General features: G+C 30.0%; 3 protein-coding genes across 3 annotated transcripts; 2 read left to right on the plus strand and 1 right to left on the minus strand.

Moving 5' to 3' along the window:
* Nucleotides 1-4630: 4630 nt before the first annotated feature.
* Nucleotides 4631-7293, plus strand: LOC106410116 (CLAVATA3/ESR (CLE)-related protein 2-like). Its single transcript, XM_048762947.1, has one exon. It carries the CDS (start codon nucleotides 5209-5211, stop codon nucleotides 5443-5445), a length of 237 nt encoding a protein of 78 aa, XP_048618904.1. The 5' UTR covers nucleotides 4631-5208; the 3' UTR covers nucleotides 5446-7293.
* A 2218-nt stretch (nucleotides 7294-9511) lies between these two features.
* Nucleotides 9512-11868, plus strand: LOC106410121 (CLAVATA3/ESR (CLE)-related protein 2). The gene has a single exon (XM_048762948.1). It carries the CDS (start codon nucleotides 11471-11473, stop codon nucleotides 11705-11707), a length of 237 nt encoding a protein of 78 aa, XP_048618905.1. The 5' UTR covers nucleotides 9512-11470; the 3' UTR covers nucleotides 11708-11868.
* Nucleotides 11869-16689: 4821 nt separating this feature from the next.
* On the minus strand, nucleotides 16690-18817 carry LOC106411419 (pentatricopeptide repeat-containing protein At4g18520, chloroplastic-like). Its single transcript, XM_013852178.3, has one exon. It carries the CDS (start codon nucleotides 18719-18721, stop codon nucleotides 16871-16873), a length of 1851 nt encoding a protein of 616 aa, XP_013707632.1. The 5' UTR covers nucleotides 18722-18817; the 3' UTR covers nucleotides 16690-16870.
* Nucleotides 18818-18864: the final 47 nt, after the last annotated feature.

Consider the following 18864-nt stretch of genomic DNA (forward strand, 5'->3'; position numbering starts at 1 on the left):
TTTTAGGGTTGAGTTATTATTTTTAGTAAATAATTTTAATTAAACTATAATTAAAATACAATCCGTTATTTATCTGATAAAAAATTAATATTATAAAAGTTATCTCAAAAAAAAAATGAAACAAGTTTTTGAAAAAAGAAAAGATCATTTCATGTATTTATTTTGTGTTTATCTACATCTTTCTTTCTTATTCACTAACTTTTATAATTAGTAGTATATATATACATATAATAATTATATTTATCATTATATGATATCTTACATATTTGCATTGTTTTAACTCTTCATTCTCGCATGTTTTGATCATTTAGATTAAGGATTATGCATTTTAGTTTTCTTTTTGCATTGCATAAGTCTTTATCAGGTGTTGGAGTATCCTTTGGAGTTCTTGGAGATACTTGTAAGCATATGGGATCAAAAAGGGAGTGAAAAAATGTTGTTTGAGCGAGCAGAGCACCGGAGCGGGTTACGGGAGCGACCTACGACACCCGCTCCAGACGAAACGAAGACAGCGCGACCTCTTGCACCGGGGTGAGACACCCGCTCCGAGCTCAACCTCTCGTCGACAACTTTCGAGAAGAGGAGCGACCTGGTGGAGCGACGTCATGAACCCGCACGCGACTTGAAGATGTGAAGATGGCGTTTAGAGCGACGTCCCGCAGCGGGGTTATTAACCCGCTCCAGATGTGGAGCGACCTGGTGGAGCGACGTCATGTACCCGCGCACGATTTGAAGACGTGAAGCAAACATATTGGAGCGACGTTGCAGAGCGAGGTGACTAACCCGCTCCAGATGTGGAGCGACCTGGTGGAGCGACCTGCTGTACCCGCGGCGTGTATTTTCTTCTGATCGATAATTTATGTTTTATTTGGGCCTTTCAGGTTGTTGACTGAGCCCATTAGGTTTTAGAAGTCATATAAATACTCTCTAAATCTAATGTTAGAAGGAGAATCTTGTTTTTCTATTTAATCACAAAGAACCTTTAGGAAAAAGATCTAATCTTGATCATTATCTTGTGTGATTGCTTAGTTATATTGATCACCAATCATGATTAACACCAAATCATCATTGATTCTTGGTTTTATCATGAAGATTAATGAGTAGTCATCTTTGGATTCATGAGTTATAGAGACTAAGGGTGATTAAGCTAGATCTAAGGTGTTTTAGTATAGATACATCTTGTTCCTTGCTAGTAGAGTGCTTTATTGCAATTTTAGAGTTGACCTCTCTAAAGTTGAGCTCTAGACATTTCATACCCGAAAGGTGTTTGATGAAATGCCTGAACCAACTCTCCTAAGCTTTTAACATTCTTTACCAAAGAAATTTGATGTTAAAGGTGTTAAGATGGCTAATGGACTTGAAATTAATGATTGCTTAGATAATATTCAACCAAAGAAATTTGATGCTTGAGTTATCTCAGTGAATGAGCATTCATCTAGAGATAGAGTTTGTTTAGGATTGTGTCTAGGTCTAAAGTTGATAGATTGATTGAAAGGTACCACCTTTAGATTGAAACTTGATCACCCAAGATCAATTCTCTTAACTCATGAGTTCTTCCATTTCATAAGAAAGGAAAGCTTTGTTCTTAACTCATGAGTTCTTCCATTTCATAAGAAAGGAAAGCTTTGTTCTTTATTGCATTTTAGTAGTATTCTAGTTCAAAAATCATCTCACCAATTGATATCATTTAGATTAAGCATGATCTTGCATTCCATTTGCTTTAGAATCACTTAGAACTGGTTTGACATCCTTTATACTATAACATTTGATTAAGAGCATTGAAAACTCTTAATATCATTATACTAAAATATTAAAAATATGTAAATAAAAATAGCAAAAATTGATTTATATTTTTGTAAACAAAATATGTCATGGAATATTTTCCTGAATTATTAAATTTATTTTAATAATAAAATATTAAAAGAAGGTATATAAGCAATAACAATAAAGTTGATTTAAATTTGTTTTTTATTTCTGATTTTTATAAATATTTTTTTATTGGGAATGAAATTATTTTAAAATATTTTCAAAACATCTCGCTCCAAAAGAGAATATTTTCAAAATATTAATTTTTAATTAACTCTATTTACTTTTATGTTTTTCAAGAATTTCATAAAATTATAACTTTGTTTAAATTACAATTTCTTTCAAAGACTATTATGTAAAGAAAAATGTGATTCTATTTTTTTTTTATAAAAACAGTATTTTCTGAAATTATTTGTTTCAGTTATAATTATTAAAGTCTGAAAGTTAAAAGACCATTTTGAAAAAAAAATTATAATTTTATAATAAGAAAATACTATTCAATCTCTATATTTAGGAGAAAATACAGTCTCTATTATAAATGAAAAATAGAGATTGAATATAACTTATTTTTCTTCTATTATAGCATTTAAAAATGAGTATAACAATAGATAGCAAATTTTCTATATGTTATATATTAATGTTTTATTTGTCAACATGGTTGGTTTATTTTAGTGTTTATTCAGTTATCTTTGTTTAAAAAGAATATCATTTTAGCTTTTTTTTTATTTTGTTTCAAAAAAGTGTCATTATACATTTTCAATGTAATTTTTTACATTAAATCTCTTTCTTATCCTTTTAAATAATCGATAGATTTTTAGTTAAATCATTTTTATTTAAATAATTGTATAATAAATAAGAATAGATTAGTATATTTTGTTATTTTCTTAATATGCGTGAAATGTATCTAAGTGACACTTATTATGAAAGGGACGGAGTATTATGGAAGATATTTCACAATATAATTATACAATATCAATCGTTTATTTACTTTAATTAATATAATACGTAAAGTTGGGTTAGATTGAACATTGTTTTGCTTTTGATTTATTTTGAGATTTTTGTGGGTTTTGGTAATTTCAAAAATTTGATTGAATAACATTGCTTTATTTTAGATGTTGTATATTTGTTATTTAATTAGATAATTATTATAATTAATTTTTTAAAGATAATAACATATTTTAAAATAATAAAATAGTGTCCAAAATAATGTTTTTAAATTAATAAAAATGAAGAAATTGAAAGATTCATAAATTAATAAAAATTAAGAAATTGAAAGATTCATAAAAAAAATTCTTTAAATTTAATAGTACATTTATTAATAAATACCTATATAAGAATTATGCACACATGTGCGGGCAAGATACCTAGTAATCATTTATAAAAAAGTTATAATCATTATCTAAAATAGTAAATGATAAGAACAAACCTATTAGCATTTTTTATATTTCTGAATAAATAGCATTTAGCAAAATGATATAGTCAACCAAATTTTTTTAAACCCAAATAAAAATTTTAAATTTTAAATGTCAAAAATATATCAATGAAATCATTTATATTTATATATTAACAATTATGTTATAGAGTTCACATATAACTATAATACGATTTTTTTTATTTTTTAATTTTAGTTTAGTTGTTATTTCTTCAGTTTTCTGTTTGATTGTTTTATAACCAAACCATATAAATATATTGTAGTTTCTTAAACCTAATATACATACTATCTATACTATTATTTATGAATTGATTTAGCTTATTTGTCATGATTTCCATGATTTTAGGTAATTTTTCTTATTTGTCATGTTTTAATTCGGTTTAAGATGAGTCATTAATTTATTAATAGTTTTTAATTGAGTCCATAATTTATTAATTTAAATAATGTAACTATAAAATGTGTAATTAAATCTATAATTATTTTGATTTTTCTTACTTGTCATGTTTAACATGATTTTAGTCAATTTTGCTTATTTGACATGTTTTTATTAGGTTTTAGCTTAGTCATTGATTTATTAATAATTTTTAGTTGATCACTAATATATTAATTTAAAAAATATCTGCAATGATTTTATATATAATTAAAAACGAATTTTGATTTAATATTATTTAAATCTACATTTTCTATTAAAATTCTTATTTTCTTATTTGTCATATTTTTTTAAGCTTTTATCTAGGTCATTGATTTATTATTAGTTTTTAAATGAGTATTTATTAATTTTCACAAAACCCGTAATGAATTTTATATATAATAAGTCACGAATTTTATTTTAATAATATTAAATTTATATGTTATATTAAATAATTAATTATAAACTAATATAATAAAATTGTGAAAATATATTTAAAAATTAAGAGAATTCTTATATATATTGTGTTGCTATCTGAAAAAATATTTGTTTGTTATAAAGTTAAAAAAATAAGATATAAAACAATTTATAATTAAATATCAGTCAAACAATATATATTTATATAAAGATATTTTCTAAACTATTTCTAATATATGAATGTTTTAAAACTTTTAACACAATAATAAGAACATAGTTTGATGAACGTTTTTTTAACATATATAAATAATTTGATGTTTGATTTAACTATTTCAAAACATAAATAATAACTTAACTCGTGACTGAGTTCAAAACAAATTTTCTTGCTTTTACTTTAAACCAGTTTAAGTTTAATCCGTGAAACACTATAGTTTCAGTTGGTGACCACTAGAAGAATGAAAAAAATGAAAAAAATAAAAAATAAAATTTCATTTGAGGAATTGAAAAAATAAAATAAAATATGAATTTTTGTTCAATTTGTTCCTTATCAAAATTGCATAGAGAATTTTTTTTCTTATAAATTCATTCTTCCATGGAGAATTTAGAAGAAAAAAGTGAGATATACCTTTTAATAATTTGACTAAAATTTCAACATAACTGGTATAAATTTTGAGGAACAAAGAATTCACCATAGTTTTTTCCTTCAACATGTTCACGAATTAGAGTTTTATTATGCCGATTTTTGGATTAATAAGACATAAAATAAAAGTATTCGTAAGATGATTATGCCTGCATGTGCGGGCAAAACAGCTAGTTTAAACAGTATTATCAAAATCAAACTATATTATTTTTCTTTTTGTTGGGTTTATATATTCTCTGGGTGAAAAAAACCCGTCATCGGTGACAACTCACGTTTGCACTTGCCATAGGCACTCAAGCCCTAAGCTAGCTTAAGCTATCCCTACTACCACTACTAGAAACCCTTCAAATAAATCTCTATAAGTAGAAACCCTCTGAGATCTCTTCTTTCCTCATATACATTCATACACACACCACATTAACTACTTCAACTGCAATCTATCTCTCTCTCCCTTTCTATTGTCTTTCTATATATAGAAACTAGGTGCAATATCTTGTCATTTTAATGGCTAAGTTAAGCTTCTCCTTATGCTTCTTGTTGTTTCTTCTGCTAGCCTCAGTTGCCACCGGAAGCCGCCCTCTCGAGCAGACTCCAGTCGTGGTGAAGGTGAGAGAGTTAAGCACTTCTATTGAGTCTACGAACCCAACTGTAGCAGATGGTCAAGCTTCAGGGGGTAGTGGCAGTCAGGTAAAAACTCCGGAGCGTTTAAGCCCAGGAGGATCGGACCCGGAACATCATTAGGGTTTCCTTTCAAACTGAGAGTTGTTCTCATTTTCTTCCAGATGTGTATTTCTTATTATCAATAATTTGGTTGCAATGAATCTGTTTTTTTCCTTTGTCATAAGATATGAATACGTGTTTGTAAGATCGTCACAAAGGTATAACAGTTGTATTGACACATAATACATTATTCTAAGTTTCCTTATCGTACGTTAGATATTGAATTTCGCTATTTTACGTTACATATTCTATATTTTGTTTTGCTTTGACTGAGACAAGGACCGTATCACTAGTATCCTTTACCTTTTGGAACACGTTTTTCTTTTAGCTCTATTACTTTGTGCCTTTACGATATATATATAGCAATGCAAGGGACTTTGATTTGGATGGTCCTGCATATTTAGATGGTCCTGCATAAAACACGATATCACTTTGAGCCTTTACAATATATATAGCAATGCAAGGTGTGAGCCTGCCTTATGATTATATCGTGTTTTATGCCGATTGTGACCAGCATGTTGAAAAGCAAAAGTAACACGAACAAGTAAGTTTTAACTTCTAACAAAAACACACAAAAATCAAGCAAATACGTATTCTTTCTTTGTTTTTAACCGAAAGACAGTAGAATGGCTTGAATGCACAATTTACATGTGGTCGATTTAGATTGTCCGGGCATAGTAGATCATTAAGCCGCATTTTAAATTGATGGTGATTAGCTTATCAAAGAAAGGATTAAACAGTTGAAGAGAATGATTAAAAAAAAACAAATTCAAGTTGCATATCTTATATTCACCTCCGGATTCTTAACTGATAGGAACCTTTTCGGATTAAAGGAGCTTCTTACATTAACGAAAAAGTAAACACTATTGGAAGCAATATATTAGAATGGTTTTTGATTTCTTATCATAGTTAAATCGTGTATTAGTTAGTATATATACGGGAAATCTATAAATATAACACTAGAAAGTTGATTTTGATATATAATCTAAGTTCTATAAAATAGAGATTAGCTGATTTAACAAATATTCAATATATAAAATTTAATTTCTATAACTAAGAGTAAATTTTTTAGCAAAACAAAAAAAAAACTAAAAGTAAATTGATGGCTGATTAAGTAATCTTTGACGGCTGATTAAGTAGTGTAAGTAATCTTCAAATTTTTATGGGCGATACTACATCGCTCTTCATTATCTCTGTGGTAAAATCTTCTATTGAAGTCAAAGATTTGTATTCGAGTATTGATTAACAAAAAATTGATGTGCTGCCAATAAAATGTTGTAGTAATTGACCAATCGATGCGCTGTATAATATTTGGCTTAAAGAAAAAGTTGCTAACACAGTGAAACCCTTGATGCCATGTTATCTGGATTTGGATAAGAAAAGCTTCAGTAAAAAACGCACGTTACAGTATAAAGAACCTGCAGTTAATTGGAAATTTACCCTTTTAACTAAAATCAATTTGACCTCACTACACAATCACCTACAATTTGTAGGCTACAAAAGTAATAAAGATTTTAATACTTTTTCTCATTTAATTGTCTGAATATTCTTCTTGTAATGAAATCTTTTGATGAATGAGATATTTGAACATACGTAAGTTATAAATCTAAATCCTTTCACAAAAAAAAAAAAAAAAAAAAAAAAACTGATTCACCAATCTAAAACCACAAATGTAAGTGCTCTTGGCCTTCAACAAGAGTAATTTTCATATTTTGTACTCCTTTCCTTTTCTATCTTTTTTTTTGAGAAATTTTCTTTTTCTATCTTATCGGAATTTCATGAATCACTCTCTTCGTCTATTACCATTACCTCGTTTTAAAAACTCTCTCTCTCTCTCTCTCTCTCTCTCTCTCTCTCTCTCTCTCTCTCTCTCTCTCTCTCTCTCTCTCTCTCTCTCTCTCTCTCTCTCTCTCTCTCTCTCTCTCTCTCTCTCTCTCTCTCTCTCTCTCTCTCTCTCTCTCTCTCTCTCTCTCTCTCTCTCTCTCTCTCTCTCTCTCTCCATATATATATATATAATTTGTTTGTGCGCATGCTTATATTATTAATTTATTATATATACTATCACTGGCTAGGGACGGTCGAATTAGACATAGTGTGGCTTTTTTGGTGTTAAAGATTTGTGCTTTGTGGACATACACAAATGATTAAATGCTTATTATAATTCGCATTCCGAACCGTCTCTTATCGCTCTTTTTGATAGATCAGTGTAACTATATAAGATTCTTAAGATTTATATCTTTATTCTTTTAAGATTCAAATCTTTCTTACTTGATGATACAATTACCGAAAATAGTCGCGTAAATGGATAAAACTTTATGATCAAATACTTCTTATTTTAATATTTCTCATTTCATTGAGTTAGGGTTTAGTCATTTACTTTCGATCATGTAACGACATGTCAGTTGCGGTGACCTAACAAAATCAGCAAGTATTTTAAACGGATGATCGCATGCATGCCTGATATATATATGACTCAATAAGGGTTTGGAAAATATTGACACGCCGTGATAAAAGATCTTATTAAATTCAGAACTCGTAAATGCTTCATTATAGCTAATTAAGATTGATTTAAATTGTTTATAAGTAAATTACAAGTTGGTTTGCCATTAGTTTAGACCAGTATTCTAAACATAAGTTTAGGTGCAGTCATAAGTAAAACGATTTTTGTGAATATATCTTTTTAAGAATCGGTTTAAATGGAGACTATAGTACGTCCGACCAACACTAATCTCATATAAAACGTCTAATTAGCACCTAACGATTTTTTAACATTAATTGGTTTCGACTAAATTAATTGAGGGAATCGATTCTTCATTCTAACCACTACGATTACATTCATATAGTTGTTTTGGTATTAGTAAAAAATTCATCCTTTGAGAAAAGGCCACCTAACAAATCAATAAGAGTATAAAAATGGAACACACATGAGCCTATAAAGGGCTTGGCCCTTGCACAATAAGAAATTTACTACGATGTCGATCGTATTAAATATGTGTACTATACCGTAATGCGGCGATCTTTATCAATTTTCAATACTATCCAAAGCACCAGTTTACAATTTTCGTGTCGCAAGAGTCACTTGCTAAACTGGTAACAGGTGAAATATGATTTTGTAGATGTTTTTGGTAAAACGAAGGCAACAAGAAAAATGAATACTTAATTTGAATTTCGGTTTGGCTTTTGGGATATTGATTTCTGCACTACAAGAAAAAAGGGTTTTGATAGCACTAGATTATAACGTTGTTTACCTTTCTGCTATGGTTTCTGTTATAGTTGACATACCCTTTAATTTTAGATAGCGTTTGTATATTTAGAAACGCTATGATAGTATATTTTTAATAGCAAAACATAATGAAAAACTATATTTAGCTTTTTGAATCCCCAAATCCTAAACAAGTTTTTAATCCCTAGACTGTAAACACAACTTAAAACTCTAATATTCTCGTACTGTAACTTCAAATCTTAAACATAAACTCGAATTTTTTTTTTTAATCTTAATATATAACTTTCAAAACACAAACCTTAAAACTCCAATCAAACTCTATACCCTAAACCCTAAACCCTAAACCCTAACTTCAAGCATAAACCATACAACCATACATCTACTAATATTTAAACTTCAAATCTAAATTTAAAGTTTAACCACATATATTAAGTGTAATCTATAAATCTACTCTTTTCAAACTTTTACCCAAAATCTTAAATCTAAATCATAAACTTCATACTCCAAACTTTAAACTCATAAACATAAACACTTAGATATAATTTTTAAATTTTAGTTAAATAAATTTAATCATAAGTACAAGATTTAATCATAAGTACAAGCATATAAAAATTATTAAAATTTAGAAAGTTGAAATATAATCATTTAAATATAATTCATACGTTTTAAAAGGTAAAATATAAAAAAACATGTATAATAAGTTAATAACCAAAACAACAAGAGTTCTCGTGAAAAAACAAAGAAAAGTTATTTTTTTTTTGTGCAACAACAATGAAGAGTTTTTATTGGCCAAAACTTTAAGCACATGGATCACTTTTTCATCCGTTGGATGAGATTAAATCTGACGGTCCAGATCTGTTCCTTTTCTTTTTCAGTTTTGTAGATCTTTCGTCTTCTCTTTCTAAAGATCGTCAATCTCTCTCAATCTCTCTTCTATCTTCTCCTTATGACAATCTTTTGCTTCTATCAATCCTTTATTTTTTTGGTTTTAACAGATTGATAAAGTTCATGTGTTTCTCATCAGTTTTACTTTCTAATGGTGGTTGTGTGTTGGTTTCTTCTGTAGAGAAAGGAAGTCGACGAACTAAACAACGTCTTGCAACCGAGCCTGTCTTCTCTTCACCGATGCCGGATCTGAAGAAGCTATGGTGCGGAGATGGTAGAAAAGCTAGCGGTGGTGGTGAAGGTAGAACCGAGCACGAAGAAGAAGAAGAGAGGCAGAGAAGGAGAGAAGACAGAGACGCGAGGGCTTGGTCGAAAACAGCGAATGGAGGAGGAGGACGACGGTGAATGGAAGAGGAGGACGGCGACGATGAATGGAGTATAAGGTCATGGCTGGATGCAACGACGAAGGCCATGGAAGAACACGACGACGAAGGTCATGAAGAACACGACGAAGACGAAGGTGGTGGTACGGCGGGTGAGGATTGGAAGTGATGAAGAAGACAACGAAGGTGGTGGTGGTGCGGCGGCGTTCATGTGTAATTAGGTTAAAGCTTAGTTTAGTTTTTGGTTTATTATTTAATTAGATTTTTTTTTTTGTAAACCAATTTAAATAATAAAGAAATTTTAATCATATGAATTAATTTTAAATTTTAATTATGTTTTTAAAATAATTAACTAAAAATAATTATAAAATAAATAATTTTAATATAAACAATAACAAAAAAATATGCTATTAAAGAATGTTTAATTGCATAAAAAAACACTATAATATATGACAATAAGATAGCAACGCGAAAAACCGCTATCTAATGTGCATAACCTACTATGACGGGCGATGATACGACGCTTCATAAACCGCTATTGTATCGTTAGATAGCGTTTTTCGTCCGCTAAGAAAAGCTTTTTTTTCTTGTAGTGTTGGTGTATAATTTTAATTATTATATTGTTACATCTATTATAATTTAGTTTTGTTTGCTTGGATTTTGGCATAACATATTTAATGTAATGTACAATTCTGTGAATTTTGAATTATATGGTTGATAATCAGATTCTTTTAAAACATAAAGAACTAATATCAATGCTCAAATTTTAAACGGAAGGTTTTTTTATTTAACTATTTAGATGAAAATAATAATAAATAGTGAAAACAAAAAGGACTAAAATAGTTGTGAATATATATATTTTGGCCTAAAGTTATGAATATTTTTCTAAAATAGCAAATAAGAACAAACCTGATGACAAAAAAAACCTATGAATATTTGTAACATTACTAAATAGATAAAATTTATGAATATCAATATCAACGTAATAAAAAATAAAACTTAATTCTAAATAACATAATAAATTAATAGAATTAAAATTTAAATGTCAAAATATATATTTTGTGTCACCTACATTTATATACCAAATAATATTTATATTATAGAGTTTACATATAACTATATTAATATACATTTAATATAATGAATCGAATTTTAAAATTTTCAATTTATTTGGTTTAATCACTGTATAACCAAACCATATATACACGTCTACTACAATTTCTAAAACTATAATCATGTTCGGTATTATCATAATCAAACCATATTTTCTATTTCGGTTTAGTTTGGTTTGGTTTTGCATATTCTCCATGTCAAAAAACCGTAATTCGTCGGTGACAATGCACGCTTGCACTTCCCATAAGCACCCAAGCCCTAAGCTAGGTCAACCTATCCTCACTACCACTACTAGGAACCCTTCTCTATAAGTAGAAACCCTCCTGAGATCTCTTCTTTCCTCATATACACACCACATTAACTACTTCACAATTGCTTCTCTCTCTCCCTTTCTATTATCTTTCTATATATAGAAACTAGGTGCAATAAATTTGTCATTTTAATGGCTAAGTTAAGCTTCTCCTTTTCCTTCGTCTTGTTTCTTCTGCTAGCTTCAGTTGTCACCGGAAGCCGCCCTCTAGAGAAGACTCCCGTCGGGGTGAAGGTAAGAGAGTTAAGCACATCTAGTGAGGCGACCACCTCAACTGTAGCAGATGATCAAGCTACAGGGGGCAGTGGCAGCCAGGAAAAAACTCCGGAGAGGTTAAGCCCAGGAGGATCCGACCCGCAGCATCATTAGGGTTACCTTGATAATTGAGAGTTGCTCTCAATTTCTTCCACATATGAATTTCTTATTATCAATAAATTGGTTGCAATAAATCTGTTTTTCTTTTGTGATAAGATTATGAATACGCGTTTGTAAGATCATTACAAAGGTATAACAGTTTTCTTGATACATCATTCTAAGTTTCCTTATCGTATGTTAGAAATTTGAATTTCCTTATTTTACGTTAGATATTCTATTTGTTATGCTTTGACTGAAACAAGGACCGCATCATTATTTTCCTTTACCTTTTTTTTAGTTCTTTTACTTTGTGCCTTTACAATACATATTAGAGCTTGACCCGCACGCCCGTGCGGATACTTATTTTCATTTTATATACATGAATATTATTTAAATATTTATTATTTAATATTTTAAACATTTATCATATTTTAAAATGTTTATAAACACAATAATTAAATAGTTTACATGCTGCAAAAAAAATATTGATTTGTGCGATATACTAAATCTTTAACAAATATTGACTAATTGATATATTTGAGTAATATTTTTTAACACGAAATCGTTTCACAAATGTAATAATATTTTAAATATTTTGATTAGATATAGGCCATGTGGCAAAATTTTTGTACATTATAAAATAATATTTAATTATAAAAATTAATATAAATAGATTCTTTTGTTGAAAATAATTAATAGTAACTGAAATGGTTAAATATATTTTAGAAATATTTGAAATATATATATATTTTAAGCAAGATTTAGATAGACTAAAAATAAATATTCGATTATAAATAATCCATATTATTGTACAAGTAATTCAAAATATTTAATTCTTAACATGTATAGATTTTATTTTTGAAAGTAATTAATGGTAACCTTAATGGTTAAACATACATCTTGGAATATTCAAAATATATATATTTTAGACCTTACAAGCTAAATGTGTGAAAATTATATGATATTAGGAAAATATTACATAATATTATTAAAAATCATTTATAAATTCAATTTTTTCTAAAATCTAGCTGAATCATTTTAGGAAATATATTAAACACAAAATTTTAGGTGAAATTTATTTAGGAAATGATTTAGTAAAATAGGAAAAGACAAAATATCCATAAATATAGCTTCATTTAATACATCAATGGCATGACATTGTAAATATAGTGAAAAATTAAGGGGTAATCTAATTTTGTACTCTCCTTTAATAGATTAGATAGATATCAAAGCAAGGGAGGTTGATTTAGATGGTCCTGCATATTTAAATGGTCCTGCATATATATGAGGTTGTAATACATATTCGAGTCTACCTTATGATTATATGCCGATTGTGACTAGTACGTTGGAAAAACATAAGTAAAATGAACATCTACGTTTTAACTTCTTCTAAAGATAAAAAAAATCAAACAAATACGCATTCTATCTTTGCTTTAACCGACAAACAGTAGAACAGAAGGATAGTACAATTGACATGTGGTCGATTTAGGTTATCTGTGCATATTTGTACCATCATTGAGTCGCGTTTTAGACTACCGTATTCAAAGAACGGATTCACAAATTAAAGTTACATGCATAGCTTATATTTACCTCTGGGTTCTGAACTGAAAAGAACCTTTTCCGATTAAAAGAGCTTCTGACATTCATTTAGTAGTAAAAGCCTTTGACAAAAAAAAACACTATTAGACCCAAAAAAAACACTATTGGAAGCAATATATCAAGATGTTTTTATTATTCAGGAACTTATGGTCAAATAATAAAGAGAATGGTCTGGTACGCTAACAAGTTTTAGTTATTTGATATGTAAAACTAAGTCACATTGTTCCTAAACGTTCACATGGATATGAACTCATATTTTAGGTTTCTCTGCATACTTAAAAGAATGGACTATCCGTAAACTACACCTCATTTATGGGATTAGTCTGCACCTCTCTATAAATTTGGATACCTTCATGTTAATAAAAAAACAAAAATATAGTTTTTCCTCGCATATTTTAATTGTGTAATTAGTTCAGTAAAGGAAAATCTATATGTTATAACACCGGAAGCTGATTTTGATATATAATTTAAGTTCTTTGTCAAGAAAAATAATTAAATTTTATACAAAATAGTGTTAGTTGATTTGAATAGATAGTTATTTGAATATGATGGAGTTTAAGAATAGAAAGAAAATATTTTACGAATAGGTCACAGAAAAAAAGACATACATTTTTGGAATAAAAGTGATATAGTAGATTTTGACGGAGTAAATGACACAAGATTGAATCTCACACAATTACATTCGGAATTTTTTTTCTTTCCTTATTTGGGTTATATATAGAATGTATGATAACTAAACGTGACATATGCGACAAATTTCTTTAAATTGGTGAAAATGGTTTATGAATCATGGGAATAGTCTAGTTTTGCAATATACATGGAGAAGTTCTTAAGAAGTAAGAATAATTTCAGCACATTCGTGATCACACATGTGCTATGGACTTAAAATACAATGTTGAAAAATTTTGTACGGGTTTTTCTGAGTCAGTGTCCTCTATCGTATACATAGACTTACAATTTGATTAAAAATTGTGGATAGCCTGTGGTATTTTTTTTTTTTTTTTTGAAACTATTTGTAGAGCCTGTTGTATTGATAAAAGAAAATGCGACGGAACTCGTAGATGACTAAAACTTTTATAAACTAAAGAAAGTTAAGACATTTGGAATAAACAGTAGAAGTAGTTTTCATTAAATCATAATAATAAGAGGAGGAAAAATACATGACCAAAATATCTAGAATTATATGCATGTAGTTAATAACATTATAAAAATATAAAAAATATTAAATTAGAGAGCGTACCATATTGCTATGAATTCACGGGTAAACAACGATAAATTCTTGAAATGTTTAACAAAAAATAAAATGATTAAGGCTAATACATTTTTTTCTTTTGTTAGTTGTGAAATAAATACTTTATAAAATCATTTTGCATGTCTTAAAACCCGAAACAACTACTTAAAATAGGCAAATATTTCGTGTATATATATATATATAAGCGTTGACACTTTAGATTCATCTGTTTACTCGAATAAAACTTCTTTGCTAAAATTTGACTTGATATTACTTTGAGCAAAACATACAAAACTAACAAAATCATATTATCGTCTAATTTGCTGTTATTACAGGTAGATATTTCTTTCGTATTTTAAATGCCAGTAAGAAAGTGATATTTTTTTTTTTGAACAACAGAAAGTGAACACACACAAACACAAATATATAAACTGTAAACTACATAAATTTACACATGCACACACACATACATATATATATACTTAATGCGTATTTATTTGTTAATAACGATTTTGGGGTCAAAATATATATGTTAATGATCTGTATTTGGTTAATTAAGTTAAAGGGTCGGTCCATCATTTGAATGAATCAGTGAACAAAATATTAATCTTTTATCGAAAGTTTGGTTACCATTGCTTTATAGTAAACCAAACACATAATACTATGATCAGCCCATGGGTGATATATAGGTAGTCATGAGTGAAAAAGACAGATTCCGATGAAATCATATGCGTATCAATGAACATTTATAAATATTAACCTAACGATACACACGTATAAAGAGATAAATCACTATCTTATAAATCATTTTAAAACAAATTTAAGAAAAAGCATCTACCTAAAGTACAACGAACGTGAAGACCGAATTGGAGGGATTATCGGCTGTAAATGGCATCATATAATAAAGTCCTTTTATCGACGAACAAAAGACGGCGAACGTGAAGCATTCTTTTCTGTTAAAAGCAAATCGTATTTTTTTAGGAATAAAGCCAAAAACTAATGACTTATCGCACGACCCAAATGGACCCTATATAGTGTATATTGTTTCTGTTAATATAGATTAATATCACCCAAAATAAACTAAAGCATCGTGACTTTCTTATCATTTTATAAACATACGCACGATTTGTATTTTATGTAAATCTCAAGAAAACTTTATTGTTAATACTTAACATATTTCACCCAAAAAAACTTTATTGTTAATATCAGATAAATGATATAATATGATAGTGTTGACATCAATTGGTATATAGCTTTAGTTTTTAAATGAACCTCAAATATATTACTAACCACACATATTAGTAGGCACTTATAGTACATGCTTTATAGGGCATAAACTATTTTTTAATTTTCTATATAAAAAAATCAAAACATATGAAATTGTATGTCGTTTTGGAATATTACAGCATTTTACAAAAAAAAAAGAGAGATATTCACAATATAAACCAAAATAAATAGTTTAACAGTAGTTTATGTTAGTGTCGTCATTGTGTCAATCCATATACAAATTCGGTATAATACATGTTGTCAACAAGAAAAGGTAACAATACTATGAAGAGGCTGCAGGTACTTAATACATATACACAGTTTTGGTCTGTTAAGCAGAATAGATACGAATCAGAGTATTCAATAATCAACACGAACTGAAAGGCTCTTATTCACACTTAGGATTGTTTAAGCACTATATATTAGCCAATGTGGAAAAGTATCAAATTTTAGTGATGAAAATATAAACATCAAAAGGAACTAGAGGCAGCAAATCGGTTCATTGTGCTAAACTGGGGACCGTTTAATGTGAATTTTAAATCAAGAAAGAGGAGATTGATTAACTAAATTGAATATTTAAATAATTTATAAAAAACAATTGAATCAATTCCTTTAACTTAAAAATATAGATCATCGACTATAATATCATAAGAAAATGGATTACATGATACATAGTGGATTCAAATTGCAGACAAGATCCTACCTTATAATATTTTTTTTCTTTTCTACTTTATTGGCACCTCAACTGAATCTCTTATTTTAGTAGTCGAATAAAAATGATTTGATTCCTTTTTTTGGTCAAAAAATGATTTATTTCTTTATTCAAAATCAGAAAGGAACTGAGACGGTATGACCCATACATAATTAGAAAAAGCCCAATAAGTCTAGGTTCTTAAAAACATTGAAAGAGAATTTGCTTATGACTTATGAGAATGTTATACAAAATGTGAAAATTACTTAAAAGATTGACAGGATTTGGTAACTAAACTTTATCTTTTAAAATAAATTTTTTTGTACATTTGATACTACTGTGGAACTCATCTTCTTCAAGAACTTGAATAGGTGCTTCTATAAAAGAAACATCAAGAGGTCTCCAAGTAACAAGTTGCAGAAGCTTCAGCCTCATCTAACTCAATATCCCCACAAGTAGATAGAATCGTTGCAAATATATAATCATCAACCTCAAATCCCTCTGCCTCCATTCTATACATTAGCTTCAACGCTTCCCTGCAAAACCCATTCCTCGCATAGCCCATTATCATCGCCTTCCATGAGACCAAGTTCTTCTCAGGCATACTGTCAAATACTCTAAAAGCTTCAGAGACAAACCCACATTTTGCATACATATGAATCAAAGCACTTCCCACAAAGACATTTGACAGAGCATGATTCTTCTCCGCAATGGAATGGATTGATCTGCCGATAAGAAGAGCTTCTGAGTTAGCACAAGCTTTCAAAGCCGAGGAGTATGTAAACGGGTTTGGCTCCACACCGTCCTGAATCATCTCTTTCAAGAAGTCCAGTGCTTCTGCTTCGTGTCCTAAGCTCGAACATCCAGAGATCATAGCTGTCCATGAAACCACATCTCTAGATGGCAACTGCTGAAGAACATTGAAAGCGTCACGAGACTCTCCGCATTTACAGTACAGCCAAACCAAAGTGCTTCCTATATAGACATTCTTTTCGATAGAGTTCTTGATGATCTGAGCATGAAGCTCCTTCCCCAACAGTAAAGCCCCAACAGATCCACACGCTCTAAGGATGCTTACCACTGTCAGATTGTTAGCTATCAAATGCCGCCTCTTCATCACCCTAAAGAGGCTAATAGCATCCTCACCAAAACCTTCCCGAGCATGTGCAGCGATGATCGAAGTCCACGTGACCGTGTTTCTATTGCTCATCCCATCAAACACTTTCCTACAAGCTGAAATCTCCCCACACTTAGCATACATGTCCATTAACGAAGTTCCTACAAAAACATCTTTCTTAATCATCTTCTTAACCACCAAGCTGTGCACTTGCCTCCCAAATCTCAACGCTTTCTCCTCGCTACAAGCCTTCAAGATACTACACACAGTGAACTCATTAGGCAAAAACCCATGCTCCAACATTCCTATAAACATAATTATAGCTTTGTTCCCATGCCCTTTTCTCGAACAAGCGGATATAACAGCCGTCCAAGATATCACATCCTTCTCCTCCATCATATCAAAAGCACGCAACGCACTCGTCAACTCACCGCACTGCGCGTAGAAGTAAACGAGAGAACTCTCTACAATGAGATTCTCCACTCTAACTTTCACCATACTACCATGAACCTGCCTCCCTAGCTCAAACTCTGGTCTCCTACTACACAGATTCAACAAACACACAAACATCCTCCCGTTCGTGTAACGAATCCCATGCTTCACGTAGTCTTCAAACAAAGAGAAAGCCTCATCTTCGAGACCGTACTTCAAATACCCATCAATCATCGCGGTCCAAGTGACAGTGTTTCTCTCAGGCATACTGTCGAACACTTTACGTGCATAAACCAAATCACCGAGCCTCACACAGGCGCTAATCAAATTGTTACCGAAGTAAATTACTTGATCGTCGAAACACTTCAACGCCATCGCGTGAATCCTTTTGATTAGCCGCATCCCGTTAGAAGACTGTAGCCACTCGGCGAGCAGAGCGTAATCCACTCGGGAAGAATCGTAACTCGCATTCTCTCGGGGAAGCTCTAAACCGAAGTTATCGCTGAAACCCATATCGAAAGTTGTTCTCTTTCTGGAAAAGAGACGAAACCCAGATGATCTTCTGTTCCTCTGTTCATCTCGCTTCGGTCTCGAATCGGTAATGAGAGGAGGTAAAGTCGACGACTTGAGTGTTCGCGTCGCCGGAATCTCTGGAATCCGGAGGTGGGGTTGAATCAATGTTAACGAGAACATCGGAATCGGAGAAGATTCAGATAAAGCTCTCTCCTTTTTAAGAAATTAATCTGAAACTTTTAATTATGACGACAACAACAAATAATATCTCCGGTCGGGTTATACAGACAAGCCTGAAGAAAAATATATAATAATAAAAAAAT

The sequence above is a fragment of the Brassica napus genome, chromosome C7 (assembly GCF_020379485.1).
Source record: "Brassica napus cultivar Da-Ae chromosome C7, Da-Ae, whole genome shotgun sequence".
NCBI classification, from domain to species: domain Eukaryota; kingdom Viridiplantae; phylum Streptophyta; class Magnoliopsida; order Brassicales; family Brassicaceae; genus Brassica; species Brassica napus.

Excerpts from the sequence above, each read along its gene's own strand:
- LOC106410116 (XM_048762947.1), top strand. The coding sequence starts at position 5,209 with ATGGCTAAGTTAAGCTTCTCCTTATGCTTCTTGTTGTTTCTTCTGCTA.
- LOC106410121 (XM_048762948.1), top strand. The coding sequence starts at position 11,471 with ATGGCTAAGTTAAGCTTCTCCTTTTCCTTCGTCTTGTTTCTTCTGCTA.
- LOC106411419 (XM_013852178.3), bottom strand. The coding sequence starts at position 18,721 with ATGTTCTCGTTAACATTGATTCAACCCCACCTCCGGATTCCAGAGATT.